The 18,278-nt window shown below is 38.9% G+C and overlaps 1 protein-coding gene across 3 annotated transcripts in view; it reads left to right on the top strand.

Moving 5' to 3' along the window:
* Window positions 1–18,278, top strand: part of SLC12A1 (solute carrier family 12 member 1) — a 91,906-nt gene that overhangs the window by 32,626 nt on the left and 41,002 nt on the right. For all 3 annotated transcript variants that reach the window (XM_041740500.1, XM_041740493.1, XM_041740489.1), the window contains exons 10-17: window positions 99–183; window positions 2,866–3,017; window positions 4,173–4,280; window positions 4,598–4,721; window positions 6,498–6,599; window positions 8,535–8,690; window positions 11,763–11,862; window positions 12,624–12,735. In XM_041740500.1, coding sequence (XP_041596434.1) covers window positions 99–183; window positions 2,866–3,017; window positions 4,173–4,280; window positions 4,598–4,721; window positions 6,498–6,599; window positions 8,535–8,690; window positions 11,763–11,862; window positions 12,624–12,735 — 939 coding nt within the window. The remainder of the gene's footprint in view (window positions 1–98; window positions 184–2,865; window positions 3,018–4,172; window positions 4,281–4,597; window positions 4,722–6,497; window positions 6,600–8,534; window positions 8,691–11,762; window positions 11,863–12,623; window positions 12,736–18,278) is intronic.

The raw sequence follows: 18,278 nt of genomic DNA, 5'->3' as shown, positions 1-18,278 counted from the left end.
AGGGCAGCCTAAACATTTGAAAAATAGTAATAAATCCAAGTCATTTCTATTTCTTAAGCCACTCTGTCTCTTCATCCCACCATGTTATTTCTTCAAAGGATCCCCAAGATGCCATCCCGAGAGGAACCATGCTGGCCATTTTCATCACCACTGTCGCCTACATAGGAGTTGCTATTTGTGTGGGTAAGCTGTCTATCTCTGGTGTCAGAATGCCAGAATTACAAGGAATCTGGTCATTCTTCATGTCCAGTGGGCTCTCCGTGGATCATAAACAGAAAGTTTTTTTTAAAAAAAACATTTTTAATTCCCTCCCTAGGTGCTTTAGGGGTTTGAATGCAATTAAGCTATGATACAGATGTTTCTGGGTCAGAGCCAGGGTAGAATTAATCAGATTGTCATTCTACCTGAACAGAAAGAGATTCCCTTTTAGCTATTCCAGATGATAATCCCACTGCCAAAGAAGCCACCACTCAGCATTTGCTTCCCTTGCCCTGGGAGACAGGTGAGAAACAGAGCAAAAGAAAAGAAGCCAGAAACAAAACAAGACAAAAACAAAAGCCTTAGGAATGTATGAAAGATATAGAATTGATAACTGTATCTCCTCCTTGCATTACTGTACCTACTATGGAAATGCCACTGTCACCAGTTGGCAGGAAATCAGAACAAGACCCACCTGCCTGCAGTGTAGGTGGTCAGCCCTCACAATGCTCAGTAAGCAGAAAATATGTGGATGTACCTGCTGTTCTGAAGCTGACTTTCTTTCCATGGGCTGCCTGCAGCCACACCTCCTGGGGGTCACTTCATGCTTATGCCATAGGAGGAGAGGAAGAAATGTGGAACACTGTTAGAAGAAAACTTTTCTGTGCACACTAGGGAATATAGCTCCCTACTGCGGAAGCTCGAATGACCATTTTACTGAAGGGCACATCCCACTTGTCCTCTGCCTGAAGGAAATCGGGGAAGTGCATTGATCTTCGTTGGTTTCTGGAGAGAAAAGCAAAACCATTAACTTGAATTTTTGCTTCTCTCAGTCTCTTATTTGAGGAAATTGGATAATGTTAGCTCTATTGCTGTGGCATTTCCAAGTTTAGTCACATGTAAAGAAATTTTATTCCAATACTTTAGAAAATTGACATATTTTTAAATGACATTGAAATCACCTTAAGTTAAATTTCCCAAATGGTTTCCTATCTCACACAAAGTAAAAATGAAGAAATGAGTAAAATTATAGACCTGAAATCAGAGTTTCTTCCAGTCTTTGCCTGGGGGAAAATCCCATTTCTATACTTTTCCCTGGAGAGGATGATAGTCGTGGGGTCCATAGCCTGTCATTAGTGCAAGTTATGGCTCATGGCTTGGCTTCATGAAAATTTAGGGAGCTGTATTATGCAAAAGCGAAGATCTACAATTCAGAAAAGTCAATTCAACATAGATGAACAATACAAAAAGGTAAAATCTGGAACAGATGGTTTTGCTTGGTAACCAACATTCATAATTTCAACTGTTTAAGCAGAGGCTGGGAGGCCACCCCTCAGGGCTGTATAAACAGATTCCTGTACTGATCATTTTAAATGACTCCTTCAGCTTGAAGATCCTTTTAAGTCTTTCGAAGATTCACAGGATGTGAATTCCGTGGGTAAAATTGAGGGTTCCCATTAGTACTTGTCACTGGGCCTTCTCTTAAAATTATTAGCAAATAATGAAAATTCATTCTGGCTGGAGTTTGAAGAGCAAAATGAACAGTTTTATTGGTTGGGATTTAGTTTGTAAAATATCTACCCTTCACGTAGTTCAGAAAAGTTTCTACAGATTTCACACATATATTCATATATTTCAATAATCTTATCAAATAGACAATGGCAGAGATTATAGTTATTCATAAGGAAAGTTGTTTAGTAAAATATGTATCAAAGATCTTTAAAAAGTTAATAACTCCATTTCTAGGAATCTATCCTAGAAAAATATTTTGAAATACACAAGAAAAAATGTAGGCACAAAGATATTCATCCTAGAATATTTATAATGGAATATAACAGAAATACCAAAATGGATAAAAATAATGGAAGAAAGTGATATTTGATAGAATATTATTTGACCATTAATATTACCAGGAAATCTCAATATTTTATCTCCATTTTCCTCATTATTTAAATGATTAACATTCTCTATAAAGTAGAATTGCAACTGTTTAAGAAATTGTGCAAGGACTATCATCAGTTGAAAACAAGGGCTCCGTTCTCTCTTTTTTTTTTTTTTAATTTTTATTTATTTATGATAGTCACAGAGAGAGAGAGAGAGAGGCAGAGACACAGGCAGAGGGAGAAGCAGGCTCCATGCACCAGGAGCCCGATGTGGGATTCGATCCCGGGTCTCCAGGATTGCGCCCTGGGCCAAAGGCAGGCGCCAAACCGCTGCGCCATCCAGGGATCCCTCCGTTCTCTTAATTACGAGAATTCAATAATGCTATCCCTTAGGTATCTCACAGATGAGGAAATAAATCCTTCTACCTGAAAAAACACCTACTCAGTAGCATCAAGCCAGAAATATGAATTGAATATCATGTGCAAAGCACTGCCATGTGCGTTTCAGAAAGTAAGAGAGATCCAATCCCGAAGTGTCCTACAAAGGTAGGTGAGAGCTTGGACCAAAACCACCCAAAGCAGTAGCAGTGGCAGACTGTCAGCGACAGGGGGCGCTCTCAAGCCCCTGAGAATGGGAACCTCCTCCTACTATGTCCCCAGGATGACAAGAGAGGATGGATGGCAGTGGACCTGCTCAGACTCACAGTAAACTGTGTTTTCAGTAGAGAACCCCATGGGAGCAGCACCCTTATAAAGAATTGATGAGCCATGATTGTTTCCCCAGGGGCTTGTGTGGTCCGAGATGCTACCGGAAGCATGAATGACACCATCATTTCTGGGATGAACTGCAATGGTTCAGCAGCCTGTGGGTTGGGCTACGACTTCTCAAGATGTCGACATGAACCTTGTCAATATGGGCTGATGAACAATTTCCAGGTTTGAGCAGAAAAAAAAAGTTTATTGCTATTGTTTCCATTTGTAGAATGTCATGTGAGGCATAATGAAAGTTCTGACTTTGTAACTGATTGATTATTGATCCATTTGAATTCAGCAAGGAAAAATTTATGCATGAGGGAAGGGAGCACTCTAGGGATTACATGGCACCAAATCCTGTGGTTACATTTATTGTGGGGTGGGGGGAGAGAACAGGCAGTCCTATGAATTGCATCACCAGGGAAAGAATACCACCTGATATGCATCTTCAAATCAACTGTGCAAGATTTCATGGTGGGGAGAAGAGAGACTTAGGTAGTACTTGGAATGAACTTCATGCATGGACTTCAGTTTTGGGAAAGCCTCTGATGCAGCCCTCGGGTGCCTGGAAAACAAGGCCAGGAGGGAAATTGTCAGTGGCAGAAGGGGAGGTAAACAAGGGGGATGAAATAAGGGAAGTTGGGAAAACTGTGGAACTGGAAACATCAATTTGTCTGAATGATTGGTGAGTGGAGGGAGAGGCAAATTTGTCACGAAGGCTTCATTCATCTAGTTTAACAACCAACAAAGAGAAATTAGCTCAGCTGAAGTCATTATTACAAAATATGACTTAAGTTGATAGAATATCATCATGTCTCAGATCTAAAATTATATTTAATGAGCACAGAGAAAGCAAAGGTTTGAAAAGCCTCTATGTGCAAGAAGGACAAGAAAGCCTGAAGCTTTTCAAAAGACCTGTAAACAGCTGAGCCCTCCCTAAACCCTATTAAAATACCACTTTCTGCTGGATAGAATTTCCCCATCGCCAAAGAAACATATGCCCACAAATCACGAGGGAAATGTCATCAAATTCTTTGAAACCATTGCCTTCTTTATTCTTCCTAGTATCTCCTGGATGTATTGTGGTGAGCCCTTCCTATTTTTATAAACAATGATAACAAAACGGCCATTTCCATTTTGAAACAACAAATGTTAAGAACTTGAGAATGAAGCAAGGGGGAAAGAAAAATCTGGTTAGAAGCAATTAGCTTATAAAGGAGATTCCAAATAACGGAAAGCAGAAGGGGAGAAGCATTTGCATAAGATTTTGGCTTTGTTTGTGTTTGTTTTTTAATTGTCCATTGGATGAGTCTCCTGACTTGAACATCTTTTCTCAAGGTCATGAGCATGGTGTCAGGGTTCGGCCCCCTCATCACTGCTGGCATCTTTTCTGCAACGCTCTCTTCAGCCCTGGCCTCGCTTGTCAGCGCACCCAAAGTGTTCCAGGTAATTCAGGCCAAGAGCATGTGCTTCTCCCTACGTCTTTTTCCACTGAACATGGATCAAGCTGAAATACTCATTCTCACCAGCAATCATTTTCCATCATTTTCTGAAACAGTTTAACGTTTGCATCTGGCTCAAATGCTGTCTGCCACATAGTCAAGATCGATTCAAATAATATAAAGAATGATAAACTGCAGTGTTAACTTGTGCCTATATTGTGTATCACTTCATCTTTTTCCAAATCTTCTTGTTTGAATCACCTAGGGAAAATGACTGTGCATAGATATAAATGACAAATTTCTCCTCTTCTTTTCCATTAGGCTCTGTGCAAGGACAACATCTACAAAGCCCTGCAGTTCTTTGCAAAGGGATATGGGAAAAACAATGAACCCCTGAGAGGATACATTCTCACTTTTGTTATAGCCATGGCGTTCATTCTTATTGGTTCGTATTTTTCTTGTGCTTACTGGAAGCCAAAGAATTCTTCTGATTACTGATAGGGTTTTCCTTTTAGCTTGAGGAATTTCCTGTTTTGTGTTTAATATCCCAATTGGTAATATTGGAGTCTAAGAAGGAAATGAGGAATTCTTGTGTGTAGAGCTTTTGAGGGCTTGAGGTAGACTTCAGACTTTAATCTCTTCTTTGAATTCAAATTTTGGAAATCCATCCAACCAAATGCAACTGAATCCTTCCTTCAAGCTGCCCTATATCATCTAATTCGAGAGCCTTCCCCAGCTGCCACCTGTCTCTACAGTCTACTGGCCTGTAGCCAGCAGGAGAATCCAAGGGTCATTTACAAAATGTGGTCCATTGACCGCCTATATCAGAATCAGAAGCACTTGGGGTTTGTTAATGTGCCAATTTTTCAGACCCAACCCTGGACTTAGAATCAGAGTCTTTGGGGATAAGGAACCTGCATGTGTACACGCTCCTCCAGAGATTCATAGGTCACTGAGGTTTGAGAACCACTTGCCAAGACTATCATCTCGGCTCCCTCTCCCTAAGCAACATAGAAACTGCTGCATAATCTTGGAGAGACACATTCATCAACTTTAGCCTGCACATTCCTCATTCCTCCCCAAGGTGCCACCTTTGCTGGTGAGCATATGAGAAGAGAAGAATCAAAAAGTGAGGCCACGCTAACTTGCCTAGAAGGGCAAAGCCTTCCTCAGCACAGTGGCACCAAACAATAAAGGCTCATCATCATCACGTAAGCTCAGGAAGTGACTGTAATTCCTGAATCGTCATAAGATTTCTACAGGGTTGAAGAGGGGGAAAATATAGCTATGTTTGTTAGATTTTTAAAAAAATTAAACAAAAAGTGATAATGTACAGAAATGTTTCCATTACAAAACCTAAACTGTAAGACCTCAAATCATTGCCCTGTAATGCATGTATGTGATCGAATAGCCAAAGTGTTAAAAGAAATTGTACAAATTAAATATTATTAAAAATCACTCAGAACAATGATTAGCTTCATGGCACAAGCTTCAAGACAGCTATTTTTGCCTACTTCCTGGCTGGCATCCATGGTTGAGAATCACACCCAGCTGCCACCTGCATTTGCATCACAGAGGTTGATAAATGAGAATGTCTCTAAATTATTTCTTATATCATACAGTAAACCATTCAACTACGATTAAATTATACCAGATAATTTAGCTACTGGGGTAATCATTTTTTTGGCAAACCTTGAGAGGTAGAACTCTCTAGAAATGGTAAGAAAAGAAAAGGGCCTAGGACTAGCAAGGGTTTTGAGAGCCAGGGAGAGCAAGATGGGTATAGAGATTTCCAGTTAGGCATTTCTGGTGCCCTGGTATTTAACTAACCTGTCACTCTGTAGAGCTTTTTGCTTATATCCATAGCAGAGAAATAGTGCAGGATTTGGTACCTCTAGAAGGGTGACTGGGAAATTTATCATCTGCCCAGTACCCAAAACCTCCACCCATGCCCATTTGAATGTTTGGTAGGCAGAGGCCTTATATATTGTCTATTTTCTCATTGGGAGGTTTTCTTGCTTCTTGCTTTATGGAAACCCTGAGAAAATATTTTTAAATAAATACAATCCAAAAGAAAAATCACTAACTTCTTAAACTTTGACAGATGCTAGCTAGCTATGTTTTCAATTGCCAAATAAAGTCGAGCTTCCAGGCTCTGACAGCTGTTCAGCCCCTGGTCTCATCACTCACGCGGACATGCTAACTTCTGCTTCATTCACAGCGGAACTGAATACCATCGCCCCCATCATCTCCAACTTCTTCCTGGCCTCATACGCACTTATTAATTTCTCCTGTTTCCATGCCTCTTATGCCAAATCTCCGGGTAAGTTGACTCTTCAAAAGTAAAAGAAGCCTAAGCAGACAGTTTGTCTCAATAAAATGAAATAAGTCAGTGAAAAGTGCTCAATCGGTGTTCATATGTTTCCCTATATCCTAGTGGGCAACGTAATCCACTTTATTTTGGTGAGTTGAGGTGGGGGGACTTCTGAAATAGAAAAAGAATCATTTGAGCAATGGCCTTTTTGACCAACCGTAAAGTCAATTTTCTCCTGCGGCAATAAATTATTCATTGCAAGAGAAACCACATTTATTTCAGCAGTAGAAAAACACCACTATTTATTTCCAGGGTGAAAGTGACCACAGAAGTGGAATAAATGTATATATTTGAAACTTCCTTACTATCAATTTGTTTCCTGCCCATGGTGCAGAAGAGAGGGATGAGTAGTTCCCATAATTACCTGCTGAGTACAGTCAATGCAGATTCGTGTTGAAGCCAGTGACATCCCTGCCCTCCGCAGACTGTGGTTGAAAGAGGTGCAAAATTTCACACCAAAGAACCTTTCCTATCTTGTCACCTCTCACTTCTTCCTTTCCTTCGTTGGCTATTAGAATTCCTTCTGCCTTTCCACCAGAATAGATACTCATCACTATTGACCTTCAGAAAGTTCTTCACCATGAAGGCCTTTATCAGGGATATAAGCTCATTTCCCTTCCATTAGGGTCTGTTGTGGTCTCAAGCCTCCTTCAGAAAACCTGCTGCCGATAAGACAAAATACAGATGGAAGGGCAGCTTTCATCCACCCAAGGCCACTAAGCTCCAGAAGAAAACTGAAGAATTTTGATTTCTGTTGTGTCATCTTCCTTAAAGCAGTGAACAGAAAGTTCTAGTCAGTGACTACAAGTCATAGAAATGTGTGCCTCTGTGCCATGTTATGTTTGTCTTTGAAAAACAAGGTGAAATAATAGAGGAGGTAAGGGAAAGAGTAGAAATGATGAAGGGAAAAAGAAGAGAGAAAAAGAGAGAAGAAAAAGAGAAGACCACGTAGAGACACAGAGATACACAAAACCACAAAACAACACACACAGTGCCCCTGTGACACGCGCACAGCCAGACTGGAAAAATAAGGGCATTTCCAGAGATGTTCTCAAAGTGCTATTTCCATCTTGTGGCCATTTCAGAAATTGCTCCTGAAGATTTTGAAAGCTCTGTTGTGTTTTGGCAACTACAAATGTAAAATGTACTTCACCCATGGGCCAAATGCCCTTCAGAGTCTCCCCAGCCTGACCGTGCTGTCTCCCAGTTTCTGTATTGCAGGGAAATAATAGCACACAGGAAACTCCCTGTGTTTATCCATGAGAAATATTTTCACTGTAAAATGCAAAACTTAATAATGCATCAAGTTTGAGAAGCTATTGCAGAAAAATTTCACACACACCCCCTTTCCATAGATGATGATGATTATTTTTTTTAGATGCTTATTTCTGAAAGGGCAGATACTATCCTCTTAAGGTAAAGACAGAGCTAGTAGGGAGTTAGTGGCTTGACTTTCGATGATGCTCTGCCTTCTTCATGGGAAAAATAGGCCCATTGTCTTAACTTTCTCCTTCTTGGGCCACCAAGGAGTTTCTTCCCCTCCTTTCTCCTAGACCCCACTCTTCTTATCTCTCCTTGCCTCCTTTCAGCTCCTGATAGTATAGATATCAAAAGCTTAAGGTCTTGTAGTTGAGGGGAGACAATTGTGGCCCACAGGAAATATGAAAAGGCCCTAAGTGCCACATTTTCTGTATTTCACAGCATTCTTATTTGGTATACCTTCCTAAGCCAGGGACCCAAGATCACAGAGAACTAATAACAGAATTGGGAATTTGACCTAAAAGTTCTGATTTTTATACTAGGAAAAACTGTTGCCTGCATTCTAATCATGTGTAGTGGTATAGTGTGAAAGTTTTTGTTATGCACCGAGATTTTTTTTTTCAGGATGGAGACCTGCATATGGAATTTACAACATGTGGGTATCTCTTTTTGGAGCCATTTTGTGCTGTGCAGTGATGTTTGTCATCAACTGGTGGGCGGCTGTCATCACCTACGTCATTGAGTTCTTCCTCTATATCTATGTGACTTATAAGAAGCCAGGTAAGATAAGGACTGTATAGGAAGGACTGTATAGGAAGGGGTTTTGAAAGCACTTCCTACCTATTCATTCATTCAACAAATGTGTATTGAGCAGCCCCTATGTGCTTAAGTGTGTGATGTGAGTGGTGGAGATTAATAATATAATATAATCATATACCATGTGCCCATTGAATCTTCACAATAATGTTACATATTAGGTATTATTAGACCCATTTTACAGATGAAGAAACTAGAATTCAAAGAGTTGATCACTTGCCACGGTAACAGACATGATGGAGCTGACATTTTAAGTAGAATGTATGATACCAAATTCCCCACGCTTTCCATTATATCACCTTCTAAAAATCCTGATAAATAAGATATAGTCTCTGTCCTCAAGGAGTTCACTGACCCCCACACAAGCAACTAACCATAATGCAATATAGTAAGTAACATGCGGTGGCATAAGAGAGGTATTGAGAAGAGGAGAGGGAGTGATTAGCTCTCATTAGAGTTGTCCAAGAAGACTCTTCTGGTTCATGGCCTGTATTCTCAGGGCCAAAACTCAGTAGATACGTAATAAACATTTGTTGAATGAACAAATAAACTGCCTTGGGAAAAAAAAGAGACAAGAAACTAAGGATTGGTTAGTCAGATAAAACAAGGAAATGTTATTCTGGGCAGAAGGAAAAGCATAAGTGAAATTAGGAGGCATGCAAGAACATGGCATAAGTTGGAAGCTCCAATGCCTATAATACGGATGGAGTTCTTGGGTGTTAAGGAGAAGAGGCATGAGGTGAGCCTAGAAGAGTAGTTGGGGTCAGATAAATAAGAAACATAAATGTCATGCTAAGGAATATGTGAACAGAGATCACTCAATTGTATCTGAACTTTAGATGTTAGCTTTAGAATCAATGAGAAGGATGGACTGAGGCTGGGAGAGACTAGAGACTACAGAGCATGGTAGAGAGAGGTCCAGTCTCAGGAGCCAGGTAGCCCTGAAGTACCCTCCTATGTCCCTTACCTGTATTTCATAAGGAAAGTAGAGAAGGTAGTTAACTACCTTTGAGGGATTTTTTGCTGTTTGTCTTTATGACTTATTGCATTGGGCATAAATTACATATGGTGAAATTCATCCCTTTAGATGTATAGTCTATAGGTTTTGACAAACTTCAACATTTTTGTAACCATCATCACAATCAAGACAGAGGACTATTCCATCATCGCTAAAAGTTCCCTTAACACTCCTACATGGTTGATCTCCTTCCCTCAACTTATTTCCTAGTAACCACTGTTCTGATTTCTGTCACTATAGCTTCAACTTTTCAGAATATTTTATAGAATCCTGTAGCATATAGCCTTTGTGTATGCTTCCTCTCATTTAACATGGTATTTTTAGATTCATCCATGTTGTTGCATGTGTAAGTGGTTTATATTCATTATATGAATATATCTCAAATTTTTAAAAAAATTTATTCACCAGTTGATGGACATCTGGATTGTTTACAGCGTGGGATGATTTTATATAAAGCTATTATAAACATGTACACACAGAACTCTATGTGAACCTTTGTTTTCATTTCTCTAGGAGTAGGATATCTAAGAGTGGGATTTCTGATTATATAATAAGAGTGTGTGTGTGTGTGTGTGTGTGTGTATACATGCATACGTATATATAAATATCTTCACGAGAAACGGCCAAACTGTTTTCCACAGAAGCAGTATCATCTTCTATTCCTACCAGCAATAAATGGAAGTCCTCATTGTCTACATCCTTGTTAGCACTTAGTATTGTCGTTGATTTAAAAAAAAAAACATTCTAATAGATGTAGAGTACTATCATTTTGCTTTGCTTTGCATTTTCCTAATGACTAATGTTGTTGAACATCTTATTTACCATCTTCTTATTTATCATCTTCAGTCAAATTTCTGTTTAAATCTTGTGCCTATATTTTTTAGTTGTTTTCCTATTATTCAGTTGTGAGAGTTCTTTATGTATTCTAGATGCAAATCTTTAGTTGTACGTGTTTTGGAAATATTTTCTGTAGGACTATGACTTGCCTTTTCAATTTTCCTTACAGTTTATTTTGAAGGCAGACACACTTAGTTCTTATAACGTCTAATACATCATTTTTTGCTTTTATGTTTTTTTTACTTCTAATCTATCTTTCCCTAATCCAAGGTCACAAACTTCTTCTAAAAGTTTAAAGCTCTAGTTTTTAAATCTATGTCCATTTTCCAATTTGAGTTAATTTTTACATATGGCATGAAGAATGGTTCAAAGTTCATTTTTTACTTTCAAATATCTAATTAACTAGTAAGATTTCTATTTAAATAAAATAACCTAAAGTATGCTAAATACCTGTTGCATAGTCAACCTTAGGCAATATCAATCCTTTTTTATGTCTTCACCATTTCCCTGATTCTTCCAAGCAAAATTAGGGAGATGACTCTATCTGCCATCTGGAGTAAATCTGTAAATTCCCATCAGGGACTTCCTGGTGGGTAGTTCCATCTAATATTCAGTTTATTTCTTTTTTCAAAAAAGTGTAGGAAGAAAAAGGGGAGTTAGGAGATGGTAGTACTTACCTCCCTCATTACAAATCAGATTAAAATGCTTGCTGAATCCTCTTCATGGATACCCAAGAAAGTAAGAATTTCTGAGCTATTCAGTTTTACTATTCAAAATATAAAGATTGCTGCACACTATCTGTGTCTACAGAAATGCCTCTTTTCAATTGAAGAATTTGTGAAGAACTTTTTAATTTATTTAGGGGCTAACCATTTTTCCAAGTCTATCCACTTGCAGTGTGGTTATCACATAGCCCCTCCCACCAAGCAAAATTTCTAGGTCTTTGGCTAAGTCTGATCCTTAACTGGAAAGAGAGCTGTCACTTCTAAGAATTCATAAAGTGTTCAGAGAAGAACACAATGCTCTTTCGAGGAAATAGTACACTGTGTTTTCTCTAACTTGGGCACTCTTCACTGATGACATGGCCAAGGAAAATCATAGAAGGCAATGACTTATAAAAATTGTTCATATACAGAGGGAAGGCCAATGCTTTTAATGCCAAATTCTTCTGTTGTCCACAGATGTGAATTGGGGCTCCTCCACGCAGGCTCTTTCCTACGTCAGTGCATTAGACAATGCCCTGGAATTAACTACTGTGGAAGACCATGTGAAAAATTTCAGGTAAAATTTACTTCCCAGGCATTCTAGTGTTGCTCCACATTAGAAGTGGCTTTCCTTTATGGGAGACCAATGCACTAGAGTAGTGATACACTTTATGGGTATATTCTAAGAATAAGGAGTCATATAAAAATGCCTCATTTTCACAACATCTCTGTGAATGAGTGCTTCTTCTCTTCTGCTCTGAGATTTGCCCACTTCCAGCTATAAACCATCATAATGTCAGGTGTCACCTTCCATGCACAGAGATAGAGAGGTTATCTAAGGGTGTGATTTCAGAGAGATGTCCCCAAATACCTTAATCATTGGTGCTATCTCCATTCTGCTTAAAGCTCTGTGGCTTACCGAATTCTGTTAGGAAAAGTTATATTTTAAACTCTTCATTAGTTATATTTTATTTTGAATGGAACAAAAAAAAAAAACAGGCTTTGCAAGGAAGATGAAGGAAAGCAGCATAAAGATACCAGCTGGAGAGTGATAGTTTGTATTGGGGATTTAGGATATGGTAGTGCCTGGAGAATAAAAGACAGGGGGAACCCAAGACCACCTTTTCTTACTTCACATTTTTGCCATCACTAAGGAACTAAGAATACAAAGATGGCAAGATGAACAAGCAGGATGGTTCAAGAATTCTGATGAGAAACCCAAGAAATATTTAGGGGAGAAGTTGTCCCATTTTGCCAAACTCTCCCCATTCCTGCCATTTCCATTGGGGATGTTCTTGGTCCTAGGCCAGTTCTCACATCCTCTTTTCTCATTTCCAGGCCCCAATGCATTGTCTTAACAGGGGGACCTATGACAAGACCTGCTCTCTTGGACATTACGCATGCCTTTACCAAGAACAGTGGCCTTTGCATCTGCTGTGAAGTTTTTGTGGTAAGAGCCACTTCATCCCGGGAAGGTTCTTCCCTCCCTACTCACCTTGTGTTATTTTACATGAGCCAAGTGGGTACAGGCAGTGATAGGAAAGTGGCAAGCCAGTTTAGACAAGAGTCCTTTTCCTTGATTCATAGAGGAAGAACTAGCAAGGGCCGTGATCCTGAATTTAAATGAGTGGATAAAAAGTGTTTCAGATTTCATAGAAGACCAACTAAAAGTGATAAATATTTCCAAATGATGGCCTTTGAGACAAGAAAAAGAGAACTGGCTCAGAAATAAAATGAAAGCATTTGGGGTGGTAACTGTCCACAGAAATATAAAAGGATGGAATGAGCCAGAGAGTGCTATTATATAGATTAACTGATGAGGAAACCAGACATAATGTCCTGAAATGACAGCACATAGAATTTAGATTAAATATTTGGATAAAATTGATGACACTATAGATATCTAGGGAATTAAACCCAGTTTCTCCTGCCTTAGATAAACATTCAGAGCCAAATGAGTTCCTTTCTGTTCAGGAAGTTTGTGGTAGACTAATGGGAACTTATTGGTGGTGTTCCCAGGAGGTATTCAAAGTAGATGCTAAAAATTTAACCAAATCATTGACCAATCACCAATCTCTAAAGTGAAAAGAAAATATTAAAATTATAACAAAATAGTGGGTCCTCCAAACCAGTCTATGTCTACTTGTGTTCCCATAATAATCACAGTTTCTCTGTCTCTCTCTCTTGCTCACAGGCACACACACTGCTCAAAATCCTTAGCTACTTCAATGTATTTTTTTTTTTAGTACATACCTCTTCCTCCAAGCATTTTCCTGCAATTTTTCTTACTTGATCTATATACAGCCTAGTGAGGCAGAAAGGAAAAAGAATCTCTGTTTTCATTTTACTGGTTGGAAAAGTGAGACTTAAGAAAATCAAATTATTGGGATGCCTGGGTGGCTCAGTGGTTGAGCGTCTGCCTTCAGCTCAGGGTGTGATCCCAGGGTCCTGGGATCGAGTCCTGCATTGGGCTCCCCATATGGAGCCTGCTTCTCCCTCTGCCTATACCTCTGCCTCTCTCTCTGTGTTTCTCATGAATAAATAATAAAATCTTTAAAAAAAGAAAAAGAAAATTAAATTATTGCACAGGGTCATGTGATAAGAAAGTGGCAGAACTAGGATGTTAGTCCAGGCCACCCAACTGTGCTCTGTGTTTTTCCTCATGAGGAGAAAATCTTAGCAGACTTGTGTCCCTGGGAGTGCTGAAAGAATCAAGTGCCACTACCCAAACTTCCAATAGGGAGTAGGGTTGACAGGGACCTGTGTAATTCTGGGGCCAGTTGGCTGTGCCATTATGCATGGACAAATTTGCCACACATCATCATGACCAGTTCTTAAGCATCTTTTTACACTTGGCAATACTCTAAATGCTATATGAAGCAATTGGTCGTATTCTTCTTCCTCTCAGTGCTTATATGCTAGGAACTGAGATAATATAGCTCAACGCAATTATCTGGAAGGGAGTGAAAGGAACTCTACTGACTACATGAGATTGACAGGTTAAGTAATGACCAGCTGTGACTCCAGAGGATTTTTAAAAATCTTATCAAGCACTCTTCCCTCATATTATCAACTTTGGTGCCCTGGATTACTGAATTTCATTTTGGCCAATATAATACAGGAGCTGGTTTTGATGGAATAAGCAGTTTGGGGTGTTTTTCTTCTCCAGCAATTTAGAGAAAACTTAGTTTAGCAGGCAATAAAATATCTTTAGGACAGGAGAAATGAACCAGGAGTATAAAGTCATATATATATTGGCAAGGGAGAAAAGGTCTTCTCATAGAGACAGGAGATATTGCTTTTAATTAACCCTTTGCTGCTTTCACTCTAATAAAGAGTGCGATTGTGGACCTTCATGTGAAGTAGGCACCAGTGTCTGTGCCTCTGATGGCCCTGTTGTGTGACATGTATATTGGACCATATCATATATTGCTGTGCTTGTCTCTCTGAGTAGGGCCCATGGGTCATGCTCCCAGGTTCTGGGGTTCTCTTGGGGAGAGAAAATAGTTACTGCATTAGTTAATGACTTTCCAGGTGGTTACTCTCTGTGAGCCCCTGGGGCTGCAGATGCCATCAGCATTTTTCAACCAGCGGCTCAGTCGTCAATCATCTTTGCTAAGAAACAGATGGAAGGGGGCACGGGGAAGACAGCAGCATTTCATTAGAAAGCTTTTTCCAAAAGCACAGTTGTTGGTAGTTTGGCCAATCTTATTGGAAGGTTAACTGGGAGTGATGATCTTGAGAGGTGACGATGCAGTTCTTAACCCTGGGAAGCTGGTACTCACGGGCTTTTCAGACATCCGGTCAGGTTCTGAATCACTGTTTTGCCACCTGTTAGCTGTGAGTTCTTTAGGTACAGAATTTAGTCTTTCTGGGCCTCAATTTTCTCTCTTTCTTTATAAAATGGGAATCATCACAATAGAGCACCTACGTCGCACAGCTGTTGTGAGAATTCTATCAGGTAAGCTTTCCAGTACTTGGCACAACACCTGTCAGATAGTAAATGCTCAACTAATTGTACTTGTTAATCTTGGTACTTGTATTTTCATCACCACTATTATTTTAGGTATACCATAGTTGCCATTTTCACTCCAAAAATATATCCCTTGCAACAAAAACTGGAAATGTCCTTTCTTAGGGAAACCAGATCCCGATGCTGGATTTTGGACTTTTTTAGTTGTCCAATATGATTATGATAGAACAGTGAGCTATGTATTCCCACTAACTAATCATAAGACTGCGGGCTCTGTGCTCTGTTCCTCTGGTGGTCTTTGGTTATTTAGGTGCTAACTTGAAATGCTACTACAAGGAAGGAGCAAAACTCAGAGCTCATTGGTATTTCATTTCTGGTGGGTAGATGGAAAGCATGTGGCTACAGCTGCCATTTTCTAAAGCAGAGGCTTCTTTTTTTTTAAACAGAGACATTTTTCAAGGACTAGACATCATAGCTCTCAGAGCTCCTGAAATTGAAATGCAAAGAGTAATTCTTTTTGCTGAACCCCAAGCTCTCACTGTGTCCTTCAAACTCTCCAACTAACTCTTACATCCACCCATCAGAGCCTCTTCCTCTTTGCTTCTTTCCTAACCAACCTGAACACTTTAGAAATATCCTTCATCATTCAAATGTGGGCATCTTTCTTTTTTTTTATTTTAAGGAATCCAGCTTACAGTATTATCTATTCTTCTCCTTTGAATTACTTGTGATAAATCATTGACATACTTATATCCCAAGAGGCCATGTACAGAACAAAAGTGATTTCTTCTTCTTCTCTGCCTCATTTCTATCATCACAGAAAGATCAAAGGGAGTGGGACTCTACCTTCTAGTATCTTCTCAAATTGTCAAGCATAGCCCAGTTCAGTGGGTTCAGCAACAGGGAAGTATTAAGTCAGGGTTTGCAAGCTCCACCCTGTGTACCATGACATAAAAACAGACTGGCTTTCTTTGTCAGTTTCCTCACTTATTTGTAGCAGTTAGGAAGATGATAAAACCAATCATTGCAATAACTTAGTCTGGGCTTACTTCTCTGGGCACACTATGTTTGGTTCTAAAAACTGTATGATGCCAGCTCACGCTTCTCTTCCCCATGCAAGAAGACGTCACGCATGCGTCAACAGTCAGTCGCTCATACACTTCTTAGTTTTAGTTTAAAGGCAGGTATTTTTTATTAAAACAAATCAAAGACAAGTATACATTAAAGATGGGAACTTGATCCAATTCATCTGGGCTTTAGATTCAAATCAGAGAAAGCCTTTATCATCCTCCAAATGCAACACTTACCTCTTTTCTAAATTTCATTTGTCCTAAAATTGCAAAAGGCTCTCATGTATGCTGTGGTACCTTTGATTAAGTCCATTTTGCTCTCACAGTGTCTAAAAAAGAAAAATAAAAAAATTTAGATTGCTTCTATTTTTTTTTATTTTGAAACTGTAAGAAAACTATTAGGTTGAATCATGAAATTTCCATTTTTGTCAGTCAAAACTGTGGAACACTGGCAACTTCATATGATTAAACTATATAGGATTAAATGACACCCATATTCAACTTATTTTAATTAATAACTGTTAACATTTTTATCATAGATGTTCCTTCTCACTTTTAAAATGGAACACATCATTGCTTAAGCTGAAGTCTCTCTTATAACCACTTTTTCATGACTCTCTCCCTCTCCAAAGGCAATATTATCTGAGTTATATTGGTATTCTACTCATTTCACCTAAGTGTGCCAAGATGTAGATCTGTTTTGATTAATGTTTCCTACTCTTTCACATCCTTTAAATCTTGAGTGTCTTGTTCTTTCCTCTCACAGTAGAGGAGATGACAGTTTCTGGCCAGTTTCTTCATGTAGTTCCCCCCCCCCCTTTTTTATAATAAATTTATTTTTTATTGGTGTTCAATTTGCCAACATACAGAATAACACCCAGTGCTCATCCCCTCAAGTGCCCCCCTCAGTGCCCGTCACCCATTCACCCCCACCCCCCGCCCTTTTAACAAAATTTCACCCTTACTGTTTGCCTTTCCCTTTTTTCTTGAAATTTATAAAATATCATCATAAACCCTAAGTCTCTATTTGAATTCAAAGATGCTCTACAGAAAATCCAGGGAATACAACCAATTCCTGTGCAGTTCAAGCACAGATGAACCAGGGGAAACTAAAATTCTCATTTTTTTCTTCTATCTTCAGCCTCTTCTTAATCTCAACGTTCACAACCACCAAGCTGATGCATTTTTATAGCTACATCTATTCTTCTTTAGCCGTCGAGTCTCTGTCATGATGTGTATGAGACAGTGACCTGGCCCAGTGTGGGAAAAATGAAATGACCTATGAATGGGCACTAGGCACATGGTGAAATGAAATATGGCCCAAATCAGGAAGGAAAAATTCTCTTTCCCACCATTCCAACCGGAGCAACAATGAAAGCAAAGACAGAACAGAAACATTCTCAATGTCTTAAAAAATGAAAGCTGGAAAGAACATTGCTTTCGGCCCAAATTTCTCTGTTTGATCCTAATGATATTGGAAGTCCATTGCAAATTCTTCTCATAATATTCATTTATTTGAAGTAGCATCACATCAACTACTTCTCCAGACTAAATAATTAGAATTTCTTTACCCTTTTCTCAATCAATGTCAAAGTTATAATGTATACAAGATTTTTAGACCTTCTTTGTTCAAATTCTGAATTAATTTATGCATTGATATTTTGGATCCTAACTGAGCCAATCTCTATAATGTTTTAATTGAGTGGTAAAATCCATTTTTGTGACTATGATATATTTGAATGTTGAATAATTATATTCCAGTATGTCTTCTCTCTTTGTTAGTTTGTTTTTCTCTACTACATTTGTATTGCAGCCTTGCCTCACATTAATAAGTGTGCAACAATGATATTATAATCACTTTTAGCAAAGAGAGTTTCTGCCTGAAATATTTTTATGACTTCTCAATATGGCAAATTCAGGCATTAGAGTAAATCTTTCTGTCACAATTAA

This window comes from Vulpes lagopus, chromosome 2 (assembly GCF_018345385.1).
Source record: "Vulpes lagopus strain Blue_001 chromosome 2, ASM1834538v1, whole genome shotgun sequence".
Lineage (NCBI taxonomy): Eukaryota > Metazoa > Chordata > Mammalia > Carnivora > Canidae > Vulpes > Vulpes lagopus.
The sequence above is the reverse complement of the archived record's forward strand: the minus strand, read 5'-3'. Positions and strand labels throughout refer to the sequence as shown.